Here is a 26,643-nt window from a genome sequence, read left to right as displayed (position 1 = left end):
ACGGTGGTATCTTATTAAAACTGAGGAGCATAGGAATCAGTGGCAACATGGCCTGCTTTGTGAGAGACTTCCTCTCACTGCGCTCACTACGCACCCGTGTGGGTGGCCGTGTGGGTGGTATACAGCGGTGTACCCCAAGGCTCTGTACTCAGCCCAACGCTGTTCTGTATTATGATCAATGACCTCTTTGCAATGGTTCCCCCACGAGTGCAGTGCTCACTTTATGCAGATGATGGATCCCTCTGGGTGTCCCAACCAACGCCAACAGAAGCTATCAACATTCTGCAAGGTGCCCTACAGACTATAGAGAGGTGGTCCCAACAGTGGGGGCTAACAATTTCTGCAGAGAAGACCACAGCCATTGTGTTTACCAGAGCACGCCAAACTCCAGACCAACAGCTAATACTAAATGGCTTAAATCTACAATTTGTGTCCCAGGTCCGTTTTCTGGGAGTTATATTTGATCAAAAACTGACTTGGGGCTCGCACATAGCAAACCTCACCTCCAGATGCCAAGCTGATCTTCGGCTACTGCGAGTGGTTGCTGCCAGGCGGTGGGGAGCTGATGCCTCAACACTTCAGCGGCTGTATGTTGCATTAATCCGATCTAAACTCGACTATGCCAGTTTTCTACTAAGCCCAGCGGCAGCCACCCACTTACAAAAGCTTGACAGAATTCAATATGAAGCTGCACGCATCATACTCGGGGCACTGCGTTGTACCCCTGTCGTAAAGTTGGAGGCAGAGGCAGACCTGATGCCACTCAATCTAAGAAGACAACAGATTCTACTGATGTACTGTACCCGCGCCCTCACCATACCACGTCACCCAGCAAGACTCCTGCTACTCAACTACCACCCCTATGCATTATATGAACACCTTGCACGACCGCTACCAGCTGCAGGCCGAGCATATCAGGGCTTTAGAAAATTCCAACTGAAGGCACAGGATATCCCCACAGTGCCCATGCAAGCACGATACATCCCAGCCAGAATCAGAACCTTTGCCACACTAGCTGTACAACACAAAGAAGAAACCTCCCCAGAGCAATGGCAGCAAGCCTTTAAGGACTTACTGGAGCATAAATACCCTCTTCACCACCAAGTCTACACAGATGGCTCTGTGAGCGACTGCAAATCCGGATGTGGAATCTACAGCCCATTATTCAAAATTAAAGCCCCACTACCACCTGCCACTTCAGTGTTCTCAGCAGAGCTGTATGCAATATATTTTGCAATAAAATTTGCTGCAGAAAAAATGGGCAAATTTGTAATATTTACTGACTCCCTTGCTTGCATCGCCTGCCTCCAATCAGCCAACCCTTCCAGACATCACTTGGTGCCTTGGATACAAAACCTGCTTATGACTACAATACCGAACAAATTTACCTTGGAGTGGGTACCTGGACATGTTGGAATAAAAGGCAATGAAGCTGCTGACAGACTTGCCCATGCCTCACTGGAGCTTGCCCAAATCACCCAGATGCCCTATAGCTCTGCTGATGTGAGAAGACTCATCACACACTCATTTCGCAGCATATGGCAGAGAGCATGGACTGAACAACCACAAGAACTGACTTCCTTCAAGCCAATACTAGGCCCACTAACTCAGCAATCTCTCCCTCAGCCTCACCAAGTCACAATCACGCGGCTCCGGCTAGGAGTGTGCCTGTTAACTCACGGCCACCACTTCTCAAGATCCCCCCCACTCCAGTGCACAACATGTCAGAGCCGCCTCACCCTTGAACACCTCTTCATCAGCTGTCCGGTACTGTCTCCTCAACGTGACCAGCTGAAATCCGCATGCGCTCGCCTCTCGGTTCCTATCTGCTTGTCTTCGCTTATGACCCCTGAATTCCCTGCTGAACTGATCATCAAATACCTCCAAGCCACCAACATGCTCAACAACATTTAATGCACCCTGAAGAATGCAGATTGGGGGCGCCAATACTCAAGACGGTGACGCGCCTCATCGTAACCAAGTAGTAACCAAGTAAGTAAGTAAGTAACCAAGAAATGATCACAGCCTCACAGGGAGAGAAGCTTGAACCGTTGTCAAAAGAGGAACTTCATGCAAACCTCTCTGTTTCCTAATAATTGTGATTTGTGAAAATGCTAAACGATCCCTCAATGATCAATTCATCTGAGGCCAAGGGTCAAGATCTTATTGACCCTGGTGCTTCACCAAATTGTCCAAATGCATCAGAGTTAGAGTTAAGACCCATGAATCATGATCACCCTTCACCCATTACTTAGATTGAAATGATCTGATTAGGCTATAGCTGACAAATTACAATGACTGATTCAAAACTCAGACATTTCTGTGAAAGTGAGAATATGAGATTGTTGGTGGTTAAGATACAAGTTATACAACTCCTTCCTCATTCCAATATGGCGACTTGTCAGAATGCGGCACGGGCCGGAAGCAGCACATTGGAACACAAGAGTGAGGAGTTCACCCCAGTGACCCACTGACCCCAGGTTGGGAAAAGTCCTACTTTTTCTGAAATATTGCGGCTCAATCCGGCTCTAAGCCTCTAACATCAAATAATTTCAGTAGGTATTAAATCTCCTGGCTCTAATGTCATGTATTTTTGTTTGATTGAAAAAAAGCGAGGTTTGCATTTTGCAAACATGTCATTATAAAATTTACAAATTCCTCAATCCGCTTTACTTGCTGTAATGCAGGGTGGCAATCTGGGATTAGGGCAAGTCTTTCTTTAGACGCGTTCACTATTTCTCATACACAGACTTACACTCATTCACATTTCCTCACAATCTCGTTCACATTTCATCATTTGAAATACCACTTGCATAGAATTGAATTTGTTAGCACGTGAATTCGAATGGAATAGTTCATTATTAAATTAGAGACTGAACAACTGCAAATTCTTAAACTACCGGTAGTCCATATCGAATTACTCCAAGATCCATATATGTATGCAAGTGCCCGGCACGTATTAAAGAGCACCATTAACATCTTGGATTACATTTTTGACTTCCCGCGCTGCGGATGAAACTGCAAAATTAATTGTTATAAATTTTCAATATATAATTATAATTTCATTTGTCTTTTTATTTCCTTTTTCAATGCCTGGTAGACAAAAAATTGTTTGAAAATTTTTATTTCTAATTTTTAGAGGCCTCCTTTGGTCCTTTTTATTATGTCTGAACTAGAAACCCAGGGTGCAGAGGGTGGATGCAGCATTGCCAATATATGGGTTTTTAAGCCCTAAGCGTCGCCGGCCCAGCGACGCTTAGTTCGGCAATGCTTAGTTGCTACATGGTGACGCTTAGTTGCTACATCCTAGCATAATTAAGCTAGGATGTAGCATATCCCTTGCTGCCTTAACATAACATAACATAGTGATCTCAGCGCCAAAGTGTAGGCCTGATGTGGTCTGCCTCCGATTCTTTTCCGTTTCATGCCTTGTTCACAGAAGATCTAAAATCATGTCATTTGACCAGATCTTTTCATGACTAACAATAGTTTGAAGTAGCTACTAGACTTCCACTGGCCTTCACTTATTTACCTGATTTTAAACTGTCTGATGCATCCATATTTAACAATTCCATCTGTTTCTTGTTGTGTTCCAGCACTAATGAAAATTATCATAACACCATTGCCTGCAATCCAAAGCTGTGCAAATTGTTCCCATTAATAGTTAATTTTATATATTTTTTAATTTTTTAATTTTTTATTTTATATGATAATATCCTATCAAGCAAAACCATTGTCCAGTTAACTGCAACAACTTCCATCTTGCCTGCCCATGCTCTAATTTTCATTACAATCACTTATGATTTACACATCATTTAACTTACAACTACAGAGTAGTTTGTTCATTTATATCAGTCACCTGAGTTCACTTTAGTACAAGATCCCTTTTATTAATTTCTTAGACCAGTTGTTTCATTATCCTTTTGCCCTTACCTCTCAATTCACAAGTAGACCACGAGTTTGCCTCGCCCATTAGAGACACCTGGAAACAGCGGAATTGTCATTACAACACATTCACTGAGGGATGCAGCGCTACTGCGGTGCTGCAGTGTCAGATTTTTTGAACCACCTCAATTTGGAGTGTAATGCTGAATGATAATTTCTAGCACATTTTCCATGCATTAGTTCATCAAATCTAAACTAACGTGGTCCTAATTAAAAATGAAGCTTTTATTGACATTAGGCTTGAATGAGCGTAGTTGGAATTATTCCTGTCCGCTTCATTGCGCTAAACTCTTGATTGGTAAAGCGTTGAAGAGGTGCTAAAACTTAGCGTTGACCATTGAGCACGCTACTTGAAAACAAAGCAGACTAGATAATCTTGACAACCATCAGATATTGTAATACCTTCATTATTCATTGTATTTTAAATAAATAGCCTCGTTATTAATGACGTCAAGAAATGATTCTAATTGACAAAATTGTGCATGAACGACATGCTAAATTTTTGCATTTAGCAAGCTGATCAAATTAATTAATCCTACTGGCTAAATCCTAAATGACCCTAGGCTAAATAATGTTTCAATACTTTCTCACTAAAATGCTTGTAAAATTCATGCTAGGTTATCAATACTTCCCTGAAATTATTTGCAAAACATTGCCTCGTTTTACTACACTGCCTCATTTGTTTTACTACAGACCTTTGCAGAAGTAATTTTCCAAAATATAATTTTTTAAACATTTTTTCCAGTGACCTTTAGAGCTATGTATATAGTAGATGTATGTTTCTTAACTTCCTTAATTCTACATAGATAGAAAAATGTCAAAGTTTATGCCACTATTTTTAGTTTGGCAATATTTCAATTAGTTTTGCTGCTATAACATTTTTATGCCATGATGGAGGACTGTCCCAATTTACCCTACTCGTCTTTTATTACCCCATTTGATGGTAATATCGTTATTGTTTATTAAATATAGGACAACCACTTACTTTAGAAGTAAATCCTTAATTTATTCACTTCAAAAATTTTAACAGATGAATACTTCATGACAACTAAATTGTATTATGGATGACACAGAGGTATTGCATTTGACAGGAGAAGATGGATTGCCCCCAGGAAAAACTTACAAGGTAGGTATGTGGCATGTCAGTTTGGACAAAGTTTTAATTGATTTCTAGCTTGACCCTTTGGCTTGCAAATTACTGTATACTGGTACATATATAATAATTAAAAACTTCCCAAAAATGACCAATCTTATTCTGCTGTTTGTGTATCAAGCTACACTAATTCACCATTGTTCACCACGCCAAGTGGCAAACCAGTGATTTTTTAGAATCGCTCGTTTTTAATTTTCTGATCTATTTAATATTTTAATCAATTTCTTATTTATGATAATGGCAGTATCCAAGATACTTACTAGTCTACTAATAGTACTCAAAAATGAACTTGAGGAAGGGCAACAAAAAATGTTTTCTCTTGCCACATGTTAATAAATAATCACCTCCTATCATTTCATACAAAGCATCACTCCTTGCCATGCTCTAGAATTGAAGTACGGTATGGGCATTTAAATATTGTTTTGGTCAGATAACATAAATGACATATCTGTCAAATTTTTAAAAGACAGAAGTAGCCATATCACTTCAATTTAATTACAGCAACTAAATTATATTGAATCAAATTATAGTTAGTGTTTTAATTTCCTTTTTAGTGCATTTTCTCATTTATGAAAAAATGCACTATTGTGCTTGCCATGTCCGTCTGTCCATCTGTCCGTCTGTCTGTCCGTCCGTGGCTTCATGTTTTCGTCGATATGAAAATGTGCTCTCTGTCACTCACTGCAGTGAGTACTGAGTTATATTTTTAAATTTTATTCAAGTTTTGAGCATAGAGACCCTATCAGATCCACAACTTATTCTTTGAAAGCACATATTTTGATTCTTAACCATTGTATGGTGTGATGCCATGTATATATATGGAATGATGGGTAGATAATTGGTGATAGGCTGAGGCATGGCAATGTAGCCTCAAATACAAAGAAAGAGACATGATGGTCCTTTTTGTGAGATTTCAAATCACTTTATGCATGCAAGTCAACCTGCCAAATTTTAAATATTTGTTTAGTATACTTTATTTGTCTTCAATTATTTTAACTTGAATCATACATTAAATATTTTAAAAATATATTTCTTGCAGGTTTTACAAGTGTACATCAAGTTCATTGGAGGTCCAGTGTACTTACGTCAGCGTGTATGTGAGCTGGAAGCCTGCGAAGACAAAGAATTGTCCATCAGCAAACATGCAACACATTCAAAATCAAGTTCAAGTTCCAGCAACAAACTTTTGATAAAGTCAGCCAAGTCAGGAACTGTGAGAGAGATCCTCATCAAAGTTGGACAAATTGTCACTCTTGGGTAAGTTGATAAGATTATATTTTTAACTTTATGTGTCTGCAGCATTCAACTCGGCCAAAGAATCTTCTAGTTTCCCCATGATCATTAAATTTCAAAACTCATTGCACTGAAGGGTAATTAATTAAATTTTGATCATTTTTCAAGTATACTCGTCTCAAAGTGTTGCACTTTACTACTGATGCGGTAGTTAACAGCATTGACCACATATTTGGTAGCATTATGCAATTCATCTGCCAATACATTTGGACATTTTGCCTAAAGTACAGTGATGAATTGTAGATTCACATGACATCTGTATTGTTTTACAGAAATCTTCAATCAAAAAATAATTAGAGAGAATACCTTGTGTTCTGCAGATCACCTTTACTGAGAGTGTCAGTGTGCAAGCATCCCACAATGCTGGGCAACACCTGCGGTGACTGTGGCATCACTTTTGAAGAAGACGATGATGAGGAGGAGGACAGCAGTGCAAGGGAACCAGGCCGAGCAAACATACAACCCAAGACGGTCTCTATGTTGCACTCCATGCCTAACCTCAGAGTCACTGTGGAAGTATGTGTTTGAAAATATTTACTGTGTAGTTTTAATTTTTAAATTAATTGTTTTAGTTTTTCATAGCTATAATATGCTGGTATTGAAATTTTTTTTAAATCAGTGCTTATAAATATTAAAACAAGTTATTATCTAGTTTTTAATTCATTACTCAAAATTTTCTGTTATGTACACACTGTGCAAGTGATTTACTAACATATTTTGGCTAAAATGTAAATTTTTGAGTTAATTGCTGATGTTGCTCTGCAATTCTCAGGAGGCTGAGCGGCTGGGAGCAGCAGACCGAGCCCATCTGCTGGAGAAACACAAACTTGTGTTGCTAGTTGACCTCGACCAGACGCTCCTTCACACCACAAATGATAACGTACCACACAACATCAAGGTTCTTATATTCCTCTTCTCTCCACAAAAATGAGTTCAAGCTGTTTGATCAACATGACCCTGCTGACCATAACTTTGTTTTATTTGTATTTAAACAATAATATACTTTCAGGAAGACAATGATGATAATATCTTTCAAATTGCTTTTATATTTCATGAAGTGAAGATGATGACATTTTCCATTTCTTAGTACTGAACAACAGTCAAGAATCTCTTGTCATAATGTACTTCATCTATCTTTCTTATCTTATTATATCTTTCAATTTGCTTCTATATTTCAAGAAGTTGAAATGATGACAGTTTCCATTTCTTAGTACTGAACAACAGTCGAGCAACTCTAGTCACAATGTACTTCATCTCCCATAATCTATGGCATATTTCTGTGTCAGGACGTGCACCATTTTCGCCTGCACCCGCACAGCCCCGTGTACCACTGCCGCCTGCGGCCGTACACTCGCAAGTTCCTGGCGCGCATGTCGGAGCTCTACGAGCTGCACATCTGCACCTTCGGAGTGCGCGAGTATGCGCATGTCATTGCGCATTTCCTCGACCCTGATGGCAAACTCTTCCAGCAAAGAATCCTAAGTCGCAACGAGTGTCTTGACCCAATGTCTAAGAAGGCTAATCTCAAGTGCGTTATCTAATGTTTAATTATGCTGTCAGAATATGTTAAAGGCATTTATTGAATTGACGATGTTGATAAATTTGAATAAAAAGGTAAAATTTGAATTAGTTTTGCCCTTTTTGAAAAATTAGAATTTCTGCAGTATTTTTCTGAAGGAACTGTTGAAGCTAACTGCATTACAATCAAGTTGTAAGAGGTCAAGGAGTGAGTTCATTAATTCAAAGTTATGAAAATTATTAGAGTGTTAATTGCCTTTGATATTATTCAATAAAAGATGTATGTGTACAGGTCGCTGTTCCCGTGCGGGGACGAGCTCGTGTGCATCATGGACGACAGGTCTGATGTGTGGCATTTTGCCCCAAACGTGGTGCAGGTCCTCCCCTACCACTTCTTCCAGCACACCGGCGACATTAATGCCCCGCCAGGCCTGCAGAAGAAGGAGAACGACCAGCAGCACAAGGGCTTTGACTTCTCTGCACTCAGTAAGTCTTTTATGATTTTATCCTACCTTGTTTGTAGCTAGTTCAGCGATAACTTAGCTGCTGTCTCACTAACGTAGCTGCTATCTCACTAACGTAGCTGCTATCTCACTAACTTAGCTGCTATCTCACTAACGTAGCTGCTATCTCACTAACGTAGCTGCTATCTCACTAACGTAGCTGCTACCTCACTAACATAGCTGTTATCTCACTAACGGAGCTGCTATCTCACTAACGTAGCTGCTTTCTCACTAACCTAGCTGCTATCTCACTAACGTAGCTGCTATCTCACTAACGTTGCTGCTATTTCATTAACGTTGTTTTCTTACTAACGTTGCTAGGTTTTCCGACTTAGCTCTATCACTCTGATATGGTCTCCATCCTACCAAGTTATTTTAAATTTTCCCCCGCATATTCGTTATCTCGCCACGGGTTATTTTTAAGGCACAATTATATCTATCTGACGTCTTCCATGTCAACAAGTTACATACATGCCCACCAGCTTACATACCTACTACACCAATGGGTCGCATTTATAATTAAACATGTTTTAACTTTACTATGTAGTAGTTGTTATTCATCTTAATTGTATGGGAAATCTTCATTATTGTCTCTTATTCCAGATAAAAAAGAATCGGAACGCCGGCACGGTTCGAAAGTAAAAGGACGGAAAGGGATTAGCGCGGAAACTGACGAAAAATCCGAACATGAAACAGCAAGCGAGGGTTCTATTCGCTCACGCGGTGGTGGTGGTGGCGGCGGCAGTAGCAGCTCCAGTACCACTTATAGCGACGACGAAGCAAACTCAGTCACTAGTGACGAAAATCCCATGAAATCTACTGGTAATTCTAAAATGAACGTCGGAACTAGTTCGATCGAGCTGCCGACTGACCTGCAAGCTCTACCACCATCGGAGAACGGAGGAGAATTGAGTCTTAGTGACAAAGTGTCACGTCCTGCTGTTGAAAATAATGATGTAGATAAGAAATTAGCTGTTAATAATGCAGAATTAAAGTCTTCTGAGAATGTTGATGAAACTGAAAATAATTCCTTAGACACTGAAGTCACAAAATTGAATGTAGGAGACGATGTACCCACTGAAAAAGATGATGTGAAGTCAAGTAAGGCTACTGAAGAAAGCTCTAATTCTTCCCCTAACGATTCTCCTAGTGTTGAAACTGAAGACTCTGTTAATTTACAATTAGAGGAAAGTTTTCCAAGCATTAATAGCGATACCATAGATGTACCTGACCACGACGACTACCTTTTACACCTGGAAGATATACTTAAGAAGATTCACAGCGAGTTTTATGCTAGATATCGACCGGCAAGCTCCTCCGAGGCTCCTGGCTCTTTAGATAATGAAGCTGACGGTGCCGAAGACGGAGGCTTCTTGCCCGACCTCAAGTGGCTGGTGCCGGAAATCCGCGGCAGTGTTCTGAAAGGTTGCAACATCGTCTTCTCCAGTGTTGTGCCGCAGAACTCTGACCTCAGAAGTAGCAAGGTGCCTTCTGCTTCTGTGTGATAAATTGCTTTATCTGATAGTCAACTGTGTTCTCTATTTCATATCAAATTTTACTCGAATTTTTCAAGTTTTTACTTAGGGTTGAGTTATGTTTTTATTTTTACATTTATTGCCAGGCATACGGGATCGCCATGTGCTTGGGGGCCAAAGTGAGCGAAGACCTGCGCCTCCCGCCTGCCAGCGACGGTGCGCCCGAGCCAGGTGGGTCATTCTTATCAGTCATCCTTATCTTACCATTACTAATTCATAGGATATCAATAGAAAGAGGTATATAAATAGATCTGAATTTTATTTTTTATTTTTTGAATTAGTTTTTTAGGTGGATGTGTATTGTGAGTTTTTTGGAAAAAATTGGACATTTTGTAAAAGTAAATATTTTGTTTTCATATTGCTGAATTTGTCTGCAGTAGCAAACATTATGCGATTGCGAATGTGGATCTGCAAAGTCCAATGTACAGTTTAGATCACTTTAGAAAATACTGAACTGTAGGTATCAACGGAAAATTTTTCAGAAAAGACACTACGTATTAAGACAGTAATTGAAGATGATGATAGTTGAATTGTATTGAAGATACTAATTTATGAAAAGAGAATTGCAACAAATGCGACCTTTTTCTTTTCTACAATTTCTTTAGTCAAGGAATTAAACCCTGTATGAATTTTCTAAATATTCTTACAAGTTATTCCTGTAATATTATACGTTATTAGTATGATTAAAAACGGTTTGTCCTCTTCAATTCACGTAATTTATGATTTAATAATGTAATTCCATGCTTCAAGGTTCTATTCATTCTGAGCTTCTCGAGTGAATTCCATTCATAACGCTAACTCGCGGAATGAAATCAATTATATTGCCTTCAAGGTAACATTTACCTTGGAAATAAATCTGACGAATTACCACCTTTTTCATTCAAATTATTTTTAATTTATTAGTTACCAGTAACTAGTGATAGCTGCAGACGCGCTACAATATTACTCATCACAGGCCAAGCATCGTACACGACGCATTTGGTGGCCGCTAATCCTCACACGCAGAAGGTCCATCAGGCCCAGCGGTGCAAAGCAATCAAGGTGAGGCCAGGTCGAGTTATCGCTAATTTATCTGTGGTATTTTCCTTTAATTTTTTTTTACGTGATATTGAATCCTCGTTTCATATTGTGTCCCTAACGTAAAGGGTAGCGTTTGTTTTAGTACTGGTACAGCGTACCGTACTGTGTTGTATTGATTTGAAGTGATGAGTTAGTTTTGTTCTATTACTGAGCGCCCGCCCCAATTTAATAATTATTGGCTTGTTTTTAACATTGCTGTTTGCTCAGGTGGTGACTCCAGACTGGCTGTGGTGCTGCATGGAGCGCTGGGAGCGTGTGGATGAACGACTCTTCCCTCTCACTCCCTCGTCTACCGTCACCCGCAACCCTCCGCATCATTGCTGCGCTCCATACTTCTGTCAGTAACGCAGTTCTCTTCATTGCTGCGCCCCATACTTCTGTCAGTAACGCAGTTCTCTTCATTGCTGCGCCCCATACTTCTGTCAGTAACGCAGTTCTCTTCATTGCTGCGCCCCATACTTCTGTCAGCAACGCAGTTCTCTTCATTGCTGCGCCCCATACTTCTGTCAGTAACGCAGTTCTCTTCATTGCTGCGCCCCATACTTCTGTCAGCAACACAGTTCTCTTCATTATTATGTAGTTGGGTTCACTTAACTCGTCATTGCTTCACTCTTCGTTTCTATCATCAAATCGCATCCCTTTTTATCTCTTGGCGTAGATGGAATTACTTTAATTCTAACCGTTGATTATCCCCCAAACACTTATATAATGGTGATAAGTAAAGATTTTGCAGTAAATTTATTTCTTATAGGAAGAAATATCGGAAACGTCATGGTACTATTTAACATTCATTATTGTATAATACTGTAGTAAACTTCAGAAAGTATTATTGTGATTTTTTCCTGATATTTAATCATTTAATCACAATGAAGTTTCTAACCCACGACAGTGCCTCCCAACGCCTCGCGTCAGAACAGCCTCGACTTGTTCTACATGGAAGACAAGGCCAAGGAACGCATGATGGAAGAGGTAAACTTAACTGGCAACTTATTGAAATCTTTTCATTTGGTTCAAACTTCCCCGTTATCTCTTGTATTTTTATTTTCAAAGTTCGTCTTATTGAATTTTTTTCATTTTGGTTCAAACTTCCCCGTTATCTCTTGCATTTTTATTTATTTTCAAAGTTCGTCTTATTGAATTTTTTTTCATTTTGGTTCAAACTTCCCCGTTATCTCTTGAATTTTTATTTTCGAAGTTCGTCTTATTGAATATTTTCATTTGGTTCAAACTTCCCCGTTATCTCTTGCATTTTTATTTTCAACGTTTGCCATACCTCCTGCCATTGTCGAGGAAATAATGTACGTGATCACATTATTTCCATTTCTTATATCAATATTCGCTGCAAGTTTCAATGTTGTATCTGTTCTATCACGCGCTCGTAACTAATATAAATGACCGTCTCTAAGATAATTGTTGGCAATCATAATTAATGCTCATATTAGGTTACATTAAATTTATTGTAAAGTATGAAATAAATATGCGCTCCGTTGGCTTGGACGCCGTTTAATTTATTGTTATAATATTTAAGGCAAACTAAGAGGCTTTTTTTCATCAGGTGGAGGAACTCCTCGAGGGAGACAACTCCAGTGACGGATCAGCTTCCTCAGGTGAATTGTTACGCCCGATCTATTGCGAATTATTTTCGGTAAATTCGACCAATAAATGCGTTCCAGTGTGGTCAATTAATTAATGAAGCTAAATCAATTACCATGTTCGATTTCAATTTCATGTCAATACGTGATTCACTCAACAAGCTGAATGGTAAGCACAGAACGCATATATCTTTGGAATTAAAAACATTAAAAATTAATTTTTCGTTATTAATGCAATTAAAAAAATTGAATGGTTTTATTTAAAACTAAAAATTTGTCTGAAGAAATTTATGTTAGCGTTATCTACCATGTATTCTTGCTTTTAGATACTATAAGTTGTTTTAATTTGGTTCTTCTGCTCATTTAATTAGAATCATTTGTTCACCAGGAGATAGTGGTTCTCAAAAAAATCGTGGTTCAAAGCGCTCGTTGAAGAACGACGACTTGGAAGACGCTAGTTCATCTCAAGACAGCAACACCGGCGACAGCAGTCGTCTTGAGCAGAGAAGAAACAGACGAAAGCGAAGAAAAAGAAACCAAGCGTACAATGATGATGAAAATTCAAGGAACTTGGACAACGACGATGACGATGAAGAGGAGGAACTGCCCAGTGTGAAGTTTCGTCGTGGCGAGAAGGTGAGCGGCGTGAGGCGCGACAGCGATGACGGCAGCAGCAGCAGCGACAACAGCAGCGACATGGAGGCGCTCGACAGCGGGGAGGAAGAGCGACTCTTGAAGATGGAGCAAGAGCTCATGGACTCGTAGGCGACCATCACACTGAAAGCCGGTCAATCATTAAGCAAATCATTACACTACAGTATACAGTACACACTAAAACAAAATCGGAAACTAACTTGGATTCTCTCTGATGCAATTTGTCTCGATATTTGATGCTACTATGATGAATAATCTCTATCATATTTCTAGTTTCAATGAAGTGGAATCTGTTTCATGAGATTTTACAGTACATGATTGATTTTCTTAAATTTAAAGTACGTGATTATTGAGCTGAGCTGCAGATGTTAGTTCTGAAGCAACAGAGATCGTGGCCTTGAGACTGGGATGTGAGGTGTAACAAGCTGTTCAATTGTGTTCAACGAGTGTTTAGTGAACAGGATGCACATTTAAGGACATTGAATGGAAACATTGCCGCCCTCGAACTTATGGCTGCATTTGGGTAAATGGACAACCAGGCCTCAACATCAGACATGGAATTTCCGTTATCTACGTTGTATCATGCTATTCTTGTACGGTTTAAAGTGTTTCATACTCTTCTAACTTATTGGGCTAGATTTATGGATTGATATTGAGTCACACAATAATTCATAGAGAGTTATCCACTCGTAAAAGAATTATAAACATTATTCCAATAGTTTTAAAAAAGTTTTAGCCGTTGACAGCTGTATTGAACCGTAAATTATAGCAGCGTTAGACGTGTTACTGTCCATCGACGATGAAGCGCAGTGAAGTAAGTTGCTAAGACTATAAGTGCTAACTGCTCGGCCTTCTCCACACTTGAGTGAGCTCGGAATATAGAATAGGACTGGGAATGAATTTAAAAATTCCCCCCAATTATTCCCTATGCCTATTTTTGCTTCCCAATTCATGGGACGAAACTTATTCTGAAAGTCAAAACTACGTGACGAAATTTTTTTCATAACATTTCATGCTTTTGACTTATTCTCCAGAAAAGCGATCTCATGTTTTTTAAAAGAAATTGTTTTTTTCGTTAAATTAGTGGATTTCTTTCGCACGAACGATTAATAGCTTGATAATAAATGTAAACTTGTTAATGGCTTGATAATAAATGGACTGGTTGGCATCAACTGAAAAATTCATCTGAACTAAATTTCATTTGCACGGAATCATCTGTGAAGGTATCATAGAGGAATAATTATTTGTATTAATGTTTATACTTTATAGTGATCGGGGAATAGTTGTTGACTTCAAAGGGAGGGTTGCTTTGAGCAATTTTTTGTTCTGCACACAATAATGAGATGAAGTCTAGTTATTGCGTTTGATATTTATGTCGTCCTCGTTTTCATAGATTAGTTCCAAGCTGCTTATCAATTAGCGTTTTCCTCTCATCAGAAGCCTTGATGGCTGCCAACCTCGCATCTAATTAGTTGAGTCGATACATGCGCAGTACGGGGCGGTATAAGCTCAACATACATTTTCATTTTGTAGTTATTATCAAATTTCTTTTTAATAGGAAGAAATGTTTAAGCACGAGTTTCTATTGTACACTTGTGGTGTAGTCCACCTGAGATGATCTCGTTACGTATGCTGGTCACCTGAACCTGTAATAGAGTACAACAATTATGGGCTAATCTCATGAAAGCGCATTTAGTTTTATTGCTTACAAACATACGTGCTATAAGTACTGTCTCTTGGTGGACTTATTACCGATGAGTTCTATTGCTCTCTCTTATTGTTGTCAACAATTGGCTAAAGCTGGTCTGGTTCGTTACCGACTCGGTAATCCATTGGTTGATTCTTCTAAGCTTTTAAACCTCTCATGATATGCAATGAGAGAAATGATGACGATGAAACTATTGAGTAACCGAAAAGTTTTTTTAAGTGTACATCAGTTTTTCGTGAAGCATGGATCCCCTTCCATTCTCAATGGATGAAGCTCTGCACAGATGACTTTGAATGCTTCAATAGATGGCGAGCTTCACAAACGTATTAGTGCGCAAAATAAGCCGGAAAATGTAGCATCAATGAAGTTGAAACCGGGCTCGTTGATTTTAATGTAACACCTTAGGTCACACCAGTTACATATTGGATATGAGTTACATTTGCTGCTGAATAACTACTGTTCAGGTTTAGTTATTCATAAGAGTTCTACATTGTACCTGTCATGCGTGATAATCTTGCATTGTATATTTAGCTCCTTGTTCTTGTTATGTACCTATTGGGCTTGAATAATTGACTACGTTTAGCATGACGTCGTTGTAAAGAATGTCCGTCATATTTGAGCGCGCGATTTGTTACCTCTGATGACCTGTTGTGATGTTTAACGTTAATGTGCCAAGTGTTACCATTGAGAACGCTATTATATGTTCAACCCAATGTAAGACCAAGACCTCGTCGTGTGCATCAGATCCACAAATCATTGGTCGGAGTTTATAGCAATCCTCTGAGTTCCGGTGTTGCCTGCCGTCAGCATCACCAAGTATAATGTTAACAATTTATGTGAAGATAAATAGATACCCTGTCATCATCTGCACTTAGTAGTGAAACCAGTACGACAAGGAATGTGTAGATTTGTAAGTATTAGTTGATCCTCGATGCGAAAAATTTCAAAGAATTTCGGAGCGAAGTCTATATTCAATGCTAACTAGGCCGACGTCCCGTGTAAGCATTCAATGTGTCAAGAGAGCCCTAGTAACGGTTGCAGATAATTGTTAGTCAAGATGTCGAATGTACATGTATCATCAATTGGTTATTTTACTTATTTACTATCCCAAGAATAGAAATTCAATCCAGATTAGCTGATCGCGCTGCGTGTAAATTACATGTTAGGTTCCGTAATATTGAGGCATTGTTATTATCATATATTATCAGTGTTGATGTAGCACAAAAGTTCACTCATGGTGTCTCTCGTCGGAAATGAAGCTGTTCGTTTTAATTTTCTCATTCTCTTATGATTTTTGCGGGAAGCTCCGTTTGATTTCATATCCCCATAAAACAATGTTTCCAAGTTCCTTATAGCTCACACCATCTGACTGCAGGCCAGTGTCGCAGTGTAGACAGGATACCTTACACCTGCCACCCTGAGTTCCTCTCTAGCGGCAGGATACTCTGTGTCGCCCCCTCCTAGCGACAAAGAACCGTTTCTGCTGCTGTCCACTTATCCAATCTATCTGCTTTGAGATTCTTATGCTGATTTTTTCTCGCCAGATTCTGCGCTTTAGGAATATTTATGATCTTCCGCCTCTTGATGTAGATGAGTTATTTTTACGAGATAAACATCTGTTGTAGGTAATACTGTATCTTTGCACGACTGGGATGCGTTGCGTAATTGTCATTTCCGTTTCTTTTGTTCTTGGTTTGGATTCTCTAAAAATTCTATATTAACTGCGGCGTCAGTGCAGGTTTAAGCTTTATTTGAAATGAACTTCAAAATGTAATGTCTTTTTTTGCGATGTTCTGACATAGTTGCTTCATGATTTAGATAACAAAAAAATTATAGATGTATCTGCAATACTTTTGTATGTAGCAACCAGGTTATTGAAACCAGGGTCTTTAACTTTTGTCACTTCTTTTTCTTGTGCTGTAATTTAACGATCGTCTGACCACTAAGTACAAAACTCAATAAACAGGAAAGGCTCGTCATTTCTCTCTTTGAGCCCGTAGACTAGCGGCGCATTTTTTTCGATTTAAAGACATTCAATTACAAGAAACGTTTCAATAAAAAAATTATGAAATCTGGCATCAGAATAACGTAAGCTATGGATTCATAAAACTGTTTACATTTTACAGGCTATGGCAAAATACACGCTAAGTAATTTCAAAATGACAGTGCTTGATTAGAAGTTATAAAAATGAACGAAAGCAATAAACACAACTAGATGAAATGCCCAATACACATTTTCTGAACTTTAGCAAAATATTTAATCCCATGTCGCTTGCAAAGGCTTAGGTAAGTGACCAAATTTTGAGCGTCATTCATGACGGTAAATAAATCCCTTAAACAAAGGAATGTAACACTCGTTAAACAAATGAACTATTATAACTGAAGACTTCAATAATGTTCAAGAAAACGATACTCTCCAGACGTTGTGCTATTATTTGGTGATGACAGCCAATAACTTCAAGAGTTACTCATAAGTAAACTTGGTAGACCTTATGTAAAGTAAAATTTACAACTTTTCGTAATACTTGTAATAGAATTGTCTCTAACATACACTAGCAAAAAAATGTAGATTATGTAAACATAATTTTGGTGGTAAATTTAACGATTGCACGATATTTTTCGCACGCAAATTAGTCTTATAACAAATGTTAACATTGCGATACTTGTAGCATGCAACAGTGGTAAACAAAATATATTCAAGGATAATTCCTCACAGAAATACATCAGTTCTTCAGAAGAAATTTATCAAATTCAACACCGGTTCGTTGACACGAACGAACCGCTAAGGGACATCTCCCCCATGATTCGTACTTATGTCTTATTGTTGTAAACCGTACAAAGCTTATCGAAGTAACCCCACAAAATATGAATAGACTTCCTCGGTGAAGAAGCATTTGTGCACAAAGTGTATGAGCACAACACACGAGTTACAAGTGAGTAGAGGCACGCCGTGAGCTACATGAGATTTAAGACTAATAATGAGTCTTAGCTTACTGATAATGATAATGTACAGAGGTCATCTGAATACTTAATGGTTTGCATAAAAACGACAACGAAGAAAATTCGAATGGAATGATGTGCAGTCGAGGTAAGAATAATTCGGTTTCATGGTCTGTAAATTAAAAAGGCGAGTTGACACGTTCGTTTGTAGACCTTATAAGTTCATCAATGATGCCGAAGAAGCAAAAGACGAAGGAGTGTTATTGGAGCTCTGATGGAAGCTCACATCCCACTTCAAGTCTACACCAGTAGAAATTTAAAATAAAATAATAATATCATTCATAATAATAGTTAGCCTAATCTCATCCAAGACAAATGAAATGGAGAGACTAAGAGAAAAATCACTGAATACTGCATTGGCGAACAATTCGTTTCGCATGCGATGAGAAGAATGCCTTAATGTCAAAGATTAAGCAAGTAAAAATTACTTACCAACTACAACATTTAAAATATAACTCTTCTCCTAACATAGCGCAAGAAAATCAAGTAAATCAATATAACGAGAATGAATAAGGAGTTTAGAGTAAACAATAATGCACAACTGGCAGCTTTCAGATCGTAGTGAGTTTCTTAGTTCTTAGACAAGTCAGACTTGCGAATATCGAACCTTTTTTTATAAAGTTGATAGAAACTTAAATTAGGGTTAGAACATTAAACATACTAACAAATTTATGAGCCGAATGGATTATTTATTTAGGGGCTAATCTATGAGCGAAAATTCATTAGAAAATAAATTTATTGCGAGTAACTCCTGGAATGCCATCAATAAATCACACAAGACAAGAAGAGCCCTAATTGACGCTGCACTCAAACGTTGAACTAAGGAACTAGAAGCTAAACAAGTCCACGGAACCGAAGCATTAACAATGTGAGGGCATAAAATTTCAGCTACCTTACAAGTAAATGACGGAGATGTCGATACAAAGGCAATGAATTGCAGCCAATCCAATTGGGACATCAAATATACAATCAAAGGCATGTGTTGAACAAAGGACATTAATCATCTAGTATAAAACTTTGTTCCAGTTGCGCTACAGTTTTGCAACAGACGTTGACATAGAAAAAGGTTGAAATCTTGATCATTCACAATTGAAAATTACATTTCTAGTTAAGTAATAAGGTAAGAATGCCTTCGAAGCAAAGACCATACCGCGAGAACATTTTAATCGACAAAGATATACAATGGAGAAGTTCATTCATGCCTATAAAAGGGTTAAGACGTACATTATAATCAATGACGGGAGCACAAAATGTATGCAGAGAATCCAATAAAAATTTAGCTGTAAAATGCTTACGGTAGTCGAAAAAAGCTCCATATCGATTAGACTGTGTTGAGTGAAGACAAATCAGTCTAGAGTTCATTCATGTTTAAATGAATGCCATGTTACTACAACACGAGTATTGACACCACATCAAAGAGAGAGTTGGCCAATCAAGCGAGCATATCAAAGCTCAGTGCTCTTCTTATTCCGTCTCGCCCGTCGCCGCTTCTCCTCCAGCAACGCGTCGCCTGCTTGCTGAATTTCCAAAAACTTCTCTTGCGCCAACAGCTTTGCTTCCTCGTCAGTGTGCCTGTGGTTAAACACACGTTACTATTTGCTAATTAATGAAATATAATTCAAATTTTAGTGAAAAATTTGTGAACTGGTACACGATTGCAAACCAGCCATCAGAATACTTGTTTCAATTGTGGATGAATAAAGTTTATTTAAATACCTATATATCGCGTAAAAATGTAGGGACTGAACTGTTTCTGCTGCAACCTTCAAAAATAACAGTTGTGATATGAAAATGTTTTAAAAAGAAATTGCCCAAAAACACAAATTTTAATTCTACAACAAATAACATTATTTATTTTAATACTCACTTATCAGGATGCCATTTTTTCGAGAGCGTGCGAACTCTCTCCTTTATTTCAGCTTGAGTAGCATTTTGGGGAAGATCCAAAACCTGAAATTTTCATAGATAAAAGTTACAAAAATTGAAACAAAATAATAGAATTTGTCACGTTCCTCAACACTTGAACATCAGGAATGAAAAGAATCAAGAAAAAATAGTGAAGACAATCGTGGGTCATGATTATTAGAGGTTAATCTAACAAATATCAAGCAAACATTTCTATAACTACGGTACTTAAATTCTTACCATTCTATTTACCTAATTGATAAAAATTTAAAGCAATAATTATGAGTACCGGTATCTTAATGAAAATAATTAAATAAAAACTATGAACAAAAGATAAGAACAATTGGGACCAGGACAAGTTTCTGGAAAATTTGATTGACAACTACTAATTTTGTTCTTCACCCAATTGCAAGAACTAGAACAGTACCTTTAGTGCATGCTGACTGCCGAACGGATCCATGAGTTCAATGAAGTTCTCCCACGCCTTTGAAAAGCCCTCATTTCTGGTGTCATTGTAGACTTTATAGAAGTTCTTCTTAAACTCTTGAAACATTGGTGAACTAAAACAAAGAAAATAATTAGCTAATTTACTGACTGACAAACTAATTGCATAGGCTGAATTTTTGTTACGTTGCTAGGTAAATAAATATCCTGGTGAGTTGGCGAATGACAATCATAATCTGGAATAGTCTCTTGTATTCAAATAGAATAATCCGTAATGCTATTAGACTGCACTAAAATTAATACCAGATACCTCTTCAAATTATGACAGACTTAATACGTAATATATAGAGTGAAAAATTCACATCCAGTCAATTAAATTATTGTTAGACTCATAGTTTGTAGTGCGTAGTGACCACTCATTTAAACTCACTTGACAAAGTGGCGAACAGCGTCTCTCAATTTAACTTTCTCTCCTTCAGTATGAATATTGGCATTGAAGTAAAGAAACGAACTGAAGCAGCCAGCAAAAAGCAATGATGCCATAGAGAGATATAAGAATTGTCTGTGAATGGGTAATAATTGTTATTAGTTCAACTTGTAGATTTTTTTATGTCTGTAACTTCTCTTACTCTGAAAATCTAGTATAGGCACTAATAATTTTATGAAAAAAAGCTAAATTCATTCTAGATACATCCACTAAAATAAGCAAAGGTTTTACGAAAAACAATAAAAAAAACAAAACTTCCTTTGATCAAAAGCAAAAGTAATCTTAGGTATATAAACTGCAATAAAAAATGGATGAACAAAGAATCCCTTCTTTGCTACAAAGTCGAACCTGCATGCAGGCTTTGCAGGAGGTGGAGAGAGGCGCCATCGTCTGCCCTTGGCATTGAAGAGCAGCATGGATGGTACAGAGCAGGAATTTAGCACTTGAGTGCCATTATACCAGACCAATGGTGTCATTATATAGGATCCAATCAAAGCCCATTTAGGGGAACCAGCCTGCTCATTACCGATGTTGCCAATTACCCACACAGCTAGAAAAGGAGAAATAAATTTCATAGAAAATAGTGAACTGACAACAATTGCAAATTGTAAAATCCTGGAGAACATGGGTTCACAACCTTGATCATGTGTTTACATTTAATTTTGATGGTGCTGGGTAAGGTTTTGAATTTATCTAATTGAATGGGTAAGGTATTGAATTATTGGCAAGGCATTCAAAAAATGTCTGCATTACCCATGGCTGCTGCAAAAGGACCGATGATTGCAGACATGAACTGCAGTATCCCTTCAGAGAGCAGCTCCTGGGGCAGGGCCGAGCACACCAAGAGAGACCACATGTTGCCCACCATCACCTGGCCAACCATGCGCACAATTCTTACTGGTGGCTGTGAAACAAAAATAACTGTTAAAAAATCAAAAAACAAAACGAAAGAAATCTTTTGGAAAAATATTCAATTGATGATATAACCTTCATGTCCTCTTTTGATCATTCTACATTTGTCAGTAAATTTATTTTATGCAGTAAATATCATCAATAGAATATCTTAGTGTCCATATTGGGCAAAACAGTTGATGCAGCAAGAATTTTTAAAGAAATATTGAACATCCCAGTACTAACTTTTGATTTTTTCTTTACTCTTTCTTTGAAATTCTTGACATAAGCAGGATCATTATTGCATTCCTGGACATAAGAAGGAATCCTGAAGAAGTCATAGAAGATACCACATCCAAGATAGCCTCCAAGGGACCACCAGTACACAAAAGCCTGTGAAAAAAATTAAATATGTCAATAAATACAATAATTATAATAAATCTAAATAAATGCAAAAGACAATCAAAACCAAAATATGTTATTTAATATGCTTAGAACCAAAACCAGCATATGGAATGATGGAAATTTTCTTTTCAGGTTCATTGGACAGATTGCAAGGAAATAAGGGCTATGTGCACAGGTGAAATAGTGCACAATCACTTCAACTCTTGGCCTATCAATGTCAAACTCAAAATTTGCTGATTAAACCACAATTACTTTATAAATCATTATCATTTCTTATGTAACATTGGAGACACTGGATTCTTTAGAAGTGTTGTTTTTAAAAATGAATTTTTAAACATATATCATTGCAAATAGGAAAACATACATACAGGATGACAATGATCCATTGGAATAGCCTAATCCTGGGGCCAGACATGAGCCACTTTCTGGTGCAACTTTGACAGAGATAAATAACTTAAGCCATTTTTAGATTTAATTTATAAAATCTATAAATATTATACTATATAATTACATATATTTTTTAATCTAAGTGTTATAAATTTTATTATCAATTTGATGTATCAAAATTTCTGCATATATCAAACATCAATGCATTTGAGTCACCACAACAGTCAACAACTCAACACTTATATTGCTGGCCTTCAACAGAAACCATCATATTTATACTGAATTATACACAACATTGAACCACAACTTTCTAGCAAGATTGAAACAGGACTGTAGTTATTTGATAATTGGTGGTAATCTAATTCAATAACCAACCAATTTTGAAGATTGGGCAGAAGTTTCATAATATAGCATGTGAGAATGATTGCTTCATGGGTGGTTTGGCACGTTGACTCCGAAGTGGTACTACATATCTGTACCACGAGGTATATTGCTCCAGTACGGAGTGATACATATGTGTACCATTTCAATTATTTCAGCACCTTATTTCAAAATAGATTTTAACATAAAAGTAAAGAAGTTAAGAGTCACATTATATTTTTTACCAGTAATAGAAAGAATAGGGTCAATGAAAAAATATAACAAATCTCAAATGCACATACCTATTTTTTAATATCACAGAAGTGAAACAAATACAGCATTCTGTCACAGCCTCAAATTTCAGTTTATCACATAAAGTGAGCGGAAATGATTAAAATTAATAAAAATATGGAATACCAGTCATATTTCCTTTATCATTTGATGCTTTGCACCCACTTCTAGACATTTTCATGTTTTTCATGAGACTATACCGAAGAGCCGTGGTACAATAGTGTCCCACTTTGATTGTCGCAAGGTTTTTTTGGATGTAGTACGTTGTGGTACACATATGTCCCATCTGTTTTCTCTCACCAATATGTCCGGTCTAATGCATATAGAGCTATGCACCTCCTTTCAATGCAACAGCAAGCGTCAAACTAACTTGAGAAATTAAATTTGTCACCGTCTGCTGGGGAAGTTTGGCATATGAGCAATTGGAGTCAATGTGTTGAAATAAAAAAAGTGGGTGAAAATAGAAAGTGGAAAATTAGGTAGAAATCCTTGATTTAGCAAAAATGCCTGCCAATCTGGTTAATTTCACTCACTCGTATGGCTTTTACCCAATTTCTACAGTAAAAAAAGATAAACAGTCCATTTTCACCTGCAATTTTTTTAAATCACCCAAGGAACAATGGTTTTTACATGCAATTTTTGGATACTTTTGCCAGATACCCCAAATAGGTAAAATAGGCAGATTTTTCTCCCTTTTCACTGAAAACAATTGTGAAATGACTGAATAAATATTTGAAATTGGCCTGATTTATGGGTCTTTTTGTCCGATTTACAAGCAACATCTGCCCAATTTTCTAGTTCAGATAAATCAGGGTTGTAGAATACAATTTTTTTTCTATTTTAATTTTCTCACCTACTATGGTTGCAAGGCAAAGATTTTAACTAATATTTTTATGTGTGATAATACTAGCATAGCAGCAAAAGTATTTCAAAAAAGCAAATTTTTCAAAAACCAGTTCAAGGTTAATTCCATGATCTAGTTCATCATTGAAGTATGATAATGTTAGTATCCATGATACTTGGTACTTAGGGTAAACGCGGTATATTCCGACATCGTGGGTAATTCCGTCACCTCTCTAGTTTTTCCTTTATATTAAGCTTTGTTTTAGCTCCATGCGTTCGTTGATGGTTGAAATGGTGACGTCATACATTTGTGCATCAAACTAATGCCAAAACACTATGTCTTGGCCATCTAGCGGGAAAATATTGAGATCCAAAGAGAGACAATGCACACTACCCAGTGAGATCATCGAAAAAAGTGTCAAATTTGACAGTTGACCTTGCTCTACCAAATAGTGAATAACTGTTTTTATAGGAAGAATATTATGGTTTGAGACTTTTAAATACGTCTGTGAATATATTAGGAATCCTTTAAGTATACTTGTATTTGCTGATTTCAAGTCGTAAATAAATTAATAGATGATTAAGTTGAGAAATGGATTCAGACACATGAAAACTAATTCCGACACAACTTGAATTGGACACACACAGATCATTCCAAGCTTTGTACAAAAATTGAAATTTGCTTAATTAAAAGCCTAATAGTTGTTAATTAAAACGTAATTAAGTAGTGTTCAATATTCGTTAGTGTTCAAATTCAAAGCCGTTTTGTATCCCAATACAGCTCACACAGCGAACTAGGGCTGACATTAGGTGGTCTAAGTTACCCCATTTGGGGGGTGGCACCCCCCATTTGCAAACTATGACACTTTCCTAAAATTTGTCGTTTGCATATGTAACTAGAAGAGTTCTACTACAATGCATCAAAACCTGGAGTTATTTAACCAAAAAATGAAAAAAAATTGGAGGGGGTACTCTGACAGGCTTTAAATAATAGCTTTTTTTCGTGAATCACATTTTTAATTTTTTAACCTATTAGATACGCAAACTTTTCAAATTTTTCTATTGTGTTATGTAGCCTTAGTATTAGGCCTTTAATGCCTATTGACAAAATTCTTCTATGTCAAATAGTTTTGGAGTTGTGGGGGTTTTTGTTAAAAAAACGAAAAGTGGTCTAAGTTACCTTGCCGGTCTAAGTTACCCCATTTTACGGTACCGCATTTACCCTAGTCTATTTATAGAACTCCTGGACCTGAAGGAACTCAATGAATGACAACAAATAATTCTCTTCTTTGCCACTATGAATTATGCTGGTATCCATGAATGGGCCATGATACTTAACTGGTCTACTTAGAGGACTCAAAAATGAACTTTAGGAAGAGTCCAAAAAAGTTTCAGCTTTAACACTATTAAATAAATTATAGGTGCAAGTTGTGCAACCATCTGATTCTGAGTATAACAGTGTTCTGTAGTTTTTACAAATGAATATCAGCAAGTTAGTAAATGCAGTACCTATTTGCTAAAAGAGAGCTCCTAGTTCAAAAGGGTCATTTACATTCATTGACAATTGACATTTGAGAATTGAATTTGAGGTTAGCTATTAGGATAAGGCCAAACTGGCCAGTACTTAGGCTAAGCAGGGAAATTCAAGTTTCAAGCTAGAAAATGTTGATAGCTAGAAGATTAATATATAATAATAATAGTACTGACTACTGAGTACATACCTATTTTTGTAAAAAATTCATAGCTTGAGGAATAAATATATTAACAGTTACTTACATGATCATAACGACGAAGGTACAATAGGTGCAAGCTAGCCCAACCTCCAATAATCCAAAAGAAGTAAGCAGTACACAAGCTCTTTCGACTCTTCTTTTTAATGCTCTCTGTATATGCCATTATAGTAGTACTCGTGAATAAAAGAGAGTGAAAATTTAAATATGCGACGAATGATGTTCAACGGGTCCTCTAGTCGAAATTCGAATAGACTTATCTGACCGGTAAGTTACTACGTGCTCAGCGCTGAGCGCAGGTGTTATCAATTCACTCCGAATATCGACAATCATTACCAAACATATGCTTGGTAATTTTGACAGCTGCAGATCTGTGGAGTAGCGTCGGTTTCCGTCCAATCAAAGAAAATACGGAATGCAATGCTTCGGTCAAAGTGACGACACTAAATATGACGAGCGCCGCCGCCAAAAAATGAGATTTGCACAAAATAATTTGTTCGGAATGTCAAGAGTCAAGACTAATGCAACCGGAGGAAAAATATTTGAAATCTACCGAAGAAAATTTTCTAGTTTTTCGAACGTCATTTCATGCTCATAGATTTGTCTTACAACTGCGCTCATGGTAAAATACATTAAATTAATTATAGCAATATTAACACAACTCTGAAACAATTAGGCTCAATTCATACCATGAATTGCAATGAATAGTATAAATGAGTGTATTTCTTATGCTATTTTAAACCTTTTTCCACACTGCAAAGTGACACCCGACGCAACGTACCATCATAGCACAGATATCAAGTTGGAATAATGCTCAAATAGCTGTACTTATAGACAAAGGACAAGGATTATTACCAATTATCGTAATTTACATAGTGAAAAAAAAATCTTGGTAATCGTCGCAAGAATAAAGGGCCAA

The 26,643-nt window shown here is 37.4% G+C and overlaps 2 protein-coding genes across 2 annotated transcripts; one reads left to right on the top strand and one right to left on the bottom strand.

The window, feature by feature from the left end:
- The first annotated feature begins 4,900 nt into the window (after positions 1 to 4,900).
- On the top strand, positions 4,901 to 16,956 carry LOC108681258 (RNA polymerase II subunit A C-terminal domain phosphatase). Its single transcript, XM_018170275.2, has 13 exons — positions 4,901 to 5,071; positions 6,138 to 6,355; positions 6,712 to 6,907; positions 7,164 to 7,289; positions 7,678 to 7,919; positions 8,202 to 8,395; positions 9,016 to 9,896; positions 10,034 to 10,118; positions 10,903 to 10,988; positions 11,235 to 11,364; positions 11,917 to 11,996; positions 12,583 to 12,634; positions 13,008 to 16,956. The coding sequence occupies exons 1-13, from the start codon at positions 5,006 to 5,008 to the stop codon at positions 13,382 to 13,384; spliced, it is 2,733 nt and encodes a 910-aa protein (XP_018025764.1). The 5' UTR covers positions 4,901 to 5,005; the 3' UTR covers positions 13,385 to 16,956.
- On the bottom strand, positions 16,870 to 26,142 carry LOC108681259 (dnaJ homolog subfamily C member 22). Its single transcript, XM_018170276.2, has 8 exons — positions 25,771 to 26,142; positions 21,955 to 22,101; positions 21,571 to 21,721; positions 21,166 to 21,367; positions 20,761 to 20,892; positions 20,314 to 20,446; positions 19,849 to 19,931; positions 16,870 to 19,553 (listed from the first exon to the last, which is right to left on the bottom strand). Exons 1-8 carry the CDS (start codon positions 25,888 to 25,890, stop codon positions 19,427 to 19,429), a joined length of 1,095 nt encoding a protein of 364 aa, XP_018025765.1. The 5' UTR covers positions 25,891 to 26,142; the 3' UTR covers positions 16,870 to 19,426.
- Between the last annotated feature and the right edge of the window lie 501 nt (positions 26,143 to 26,643).

This window comes from Hyalella azteca, unplaced genomic scaffold, assembly GCF_000764305.2.
Source record: "Hyalella azteca isolate HAZT.00-mixed unplaced genomic scaffold, Hazt_2.0.2 contig12168, whole genome shotgun sequence".
Lineage (NCBI taxonomy): Eukaryota > Metazoa > Arthropoda > Malacostraca > Amphipoda > Hyalellidae > Hyalella > Hyalella azteca.
Note: the sequence above shows the minus strand (reverse complement) of the source record. Positions and strands in the feature narration are given on the sequence as shown.

What these genes read in the sequence shown, in the direction of transcription:
- LOC108681258 (XM_018170275.2), top strand. Translation starts at nt 5,006, where the DNA reads ATGGATGACACAGAGGTATTGCATTTGACAGGAGAAGATGGATTGCCC. An exon ending in CTTTGACTTCTCTGCACTCA is followed by an intron (nt 8,396 to 9,015) that starts GTAAGTCTTTTA and finishes CTCTTATTCCAG; the next exon opens with ATAAAAAAGAATCGGAACGC. An exon ending in AGGAACGCATGATGGAAGAG is followed by an intron (nt 11,997 to 12,582) that starts GTAAACTTAACT and finishes TTTTTTCATCAG; the next exon opens with GTGGAGGAACTCCTCGAGGG.
- LOC108681259 (XM_018170276.2), bottom strand. Translation starts at nt 25,890, where the DNA reads ATGGCATATACAGAGAGCATTAAAAAGAAGAGTCGAAAGAGCTTGTGT. An exon ending in ACCTTCGTCGTTATGATCAT is followed by an intron (nt 22,102 to 25,770) that starts GTAAGTAACTGT and finishes TTTTTTTCACAG; the next exon opens with GCTTTTGTGTACTGGTGGTC. An exon ending in TCCTTTTGCAGCAGCCATGG is followed by an intron (nt 21,368 to 21,570) that starts GTAATGCAGACA and finishes CTCCTTTTCTAG; the next exon opens with CTGTGTGGGTAATTGGCAAC.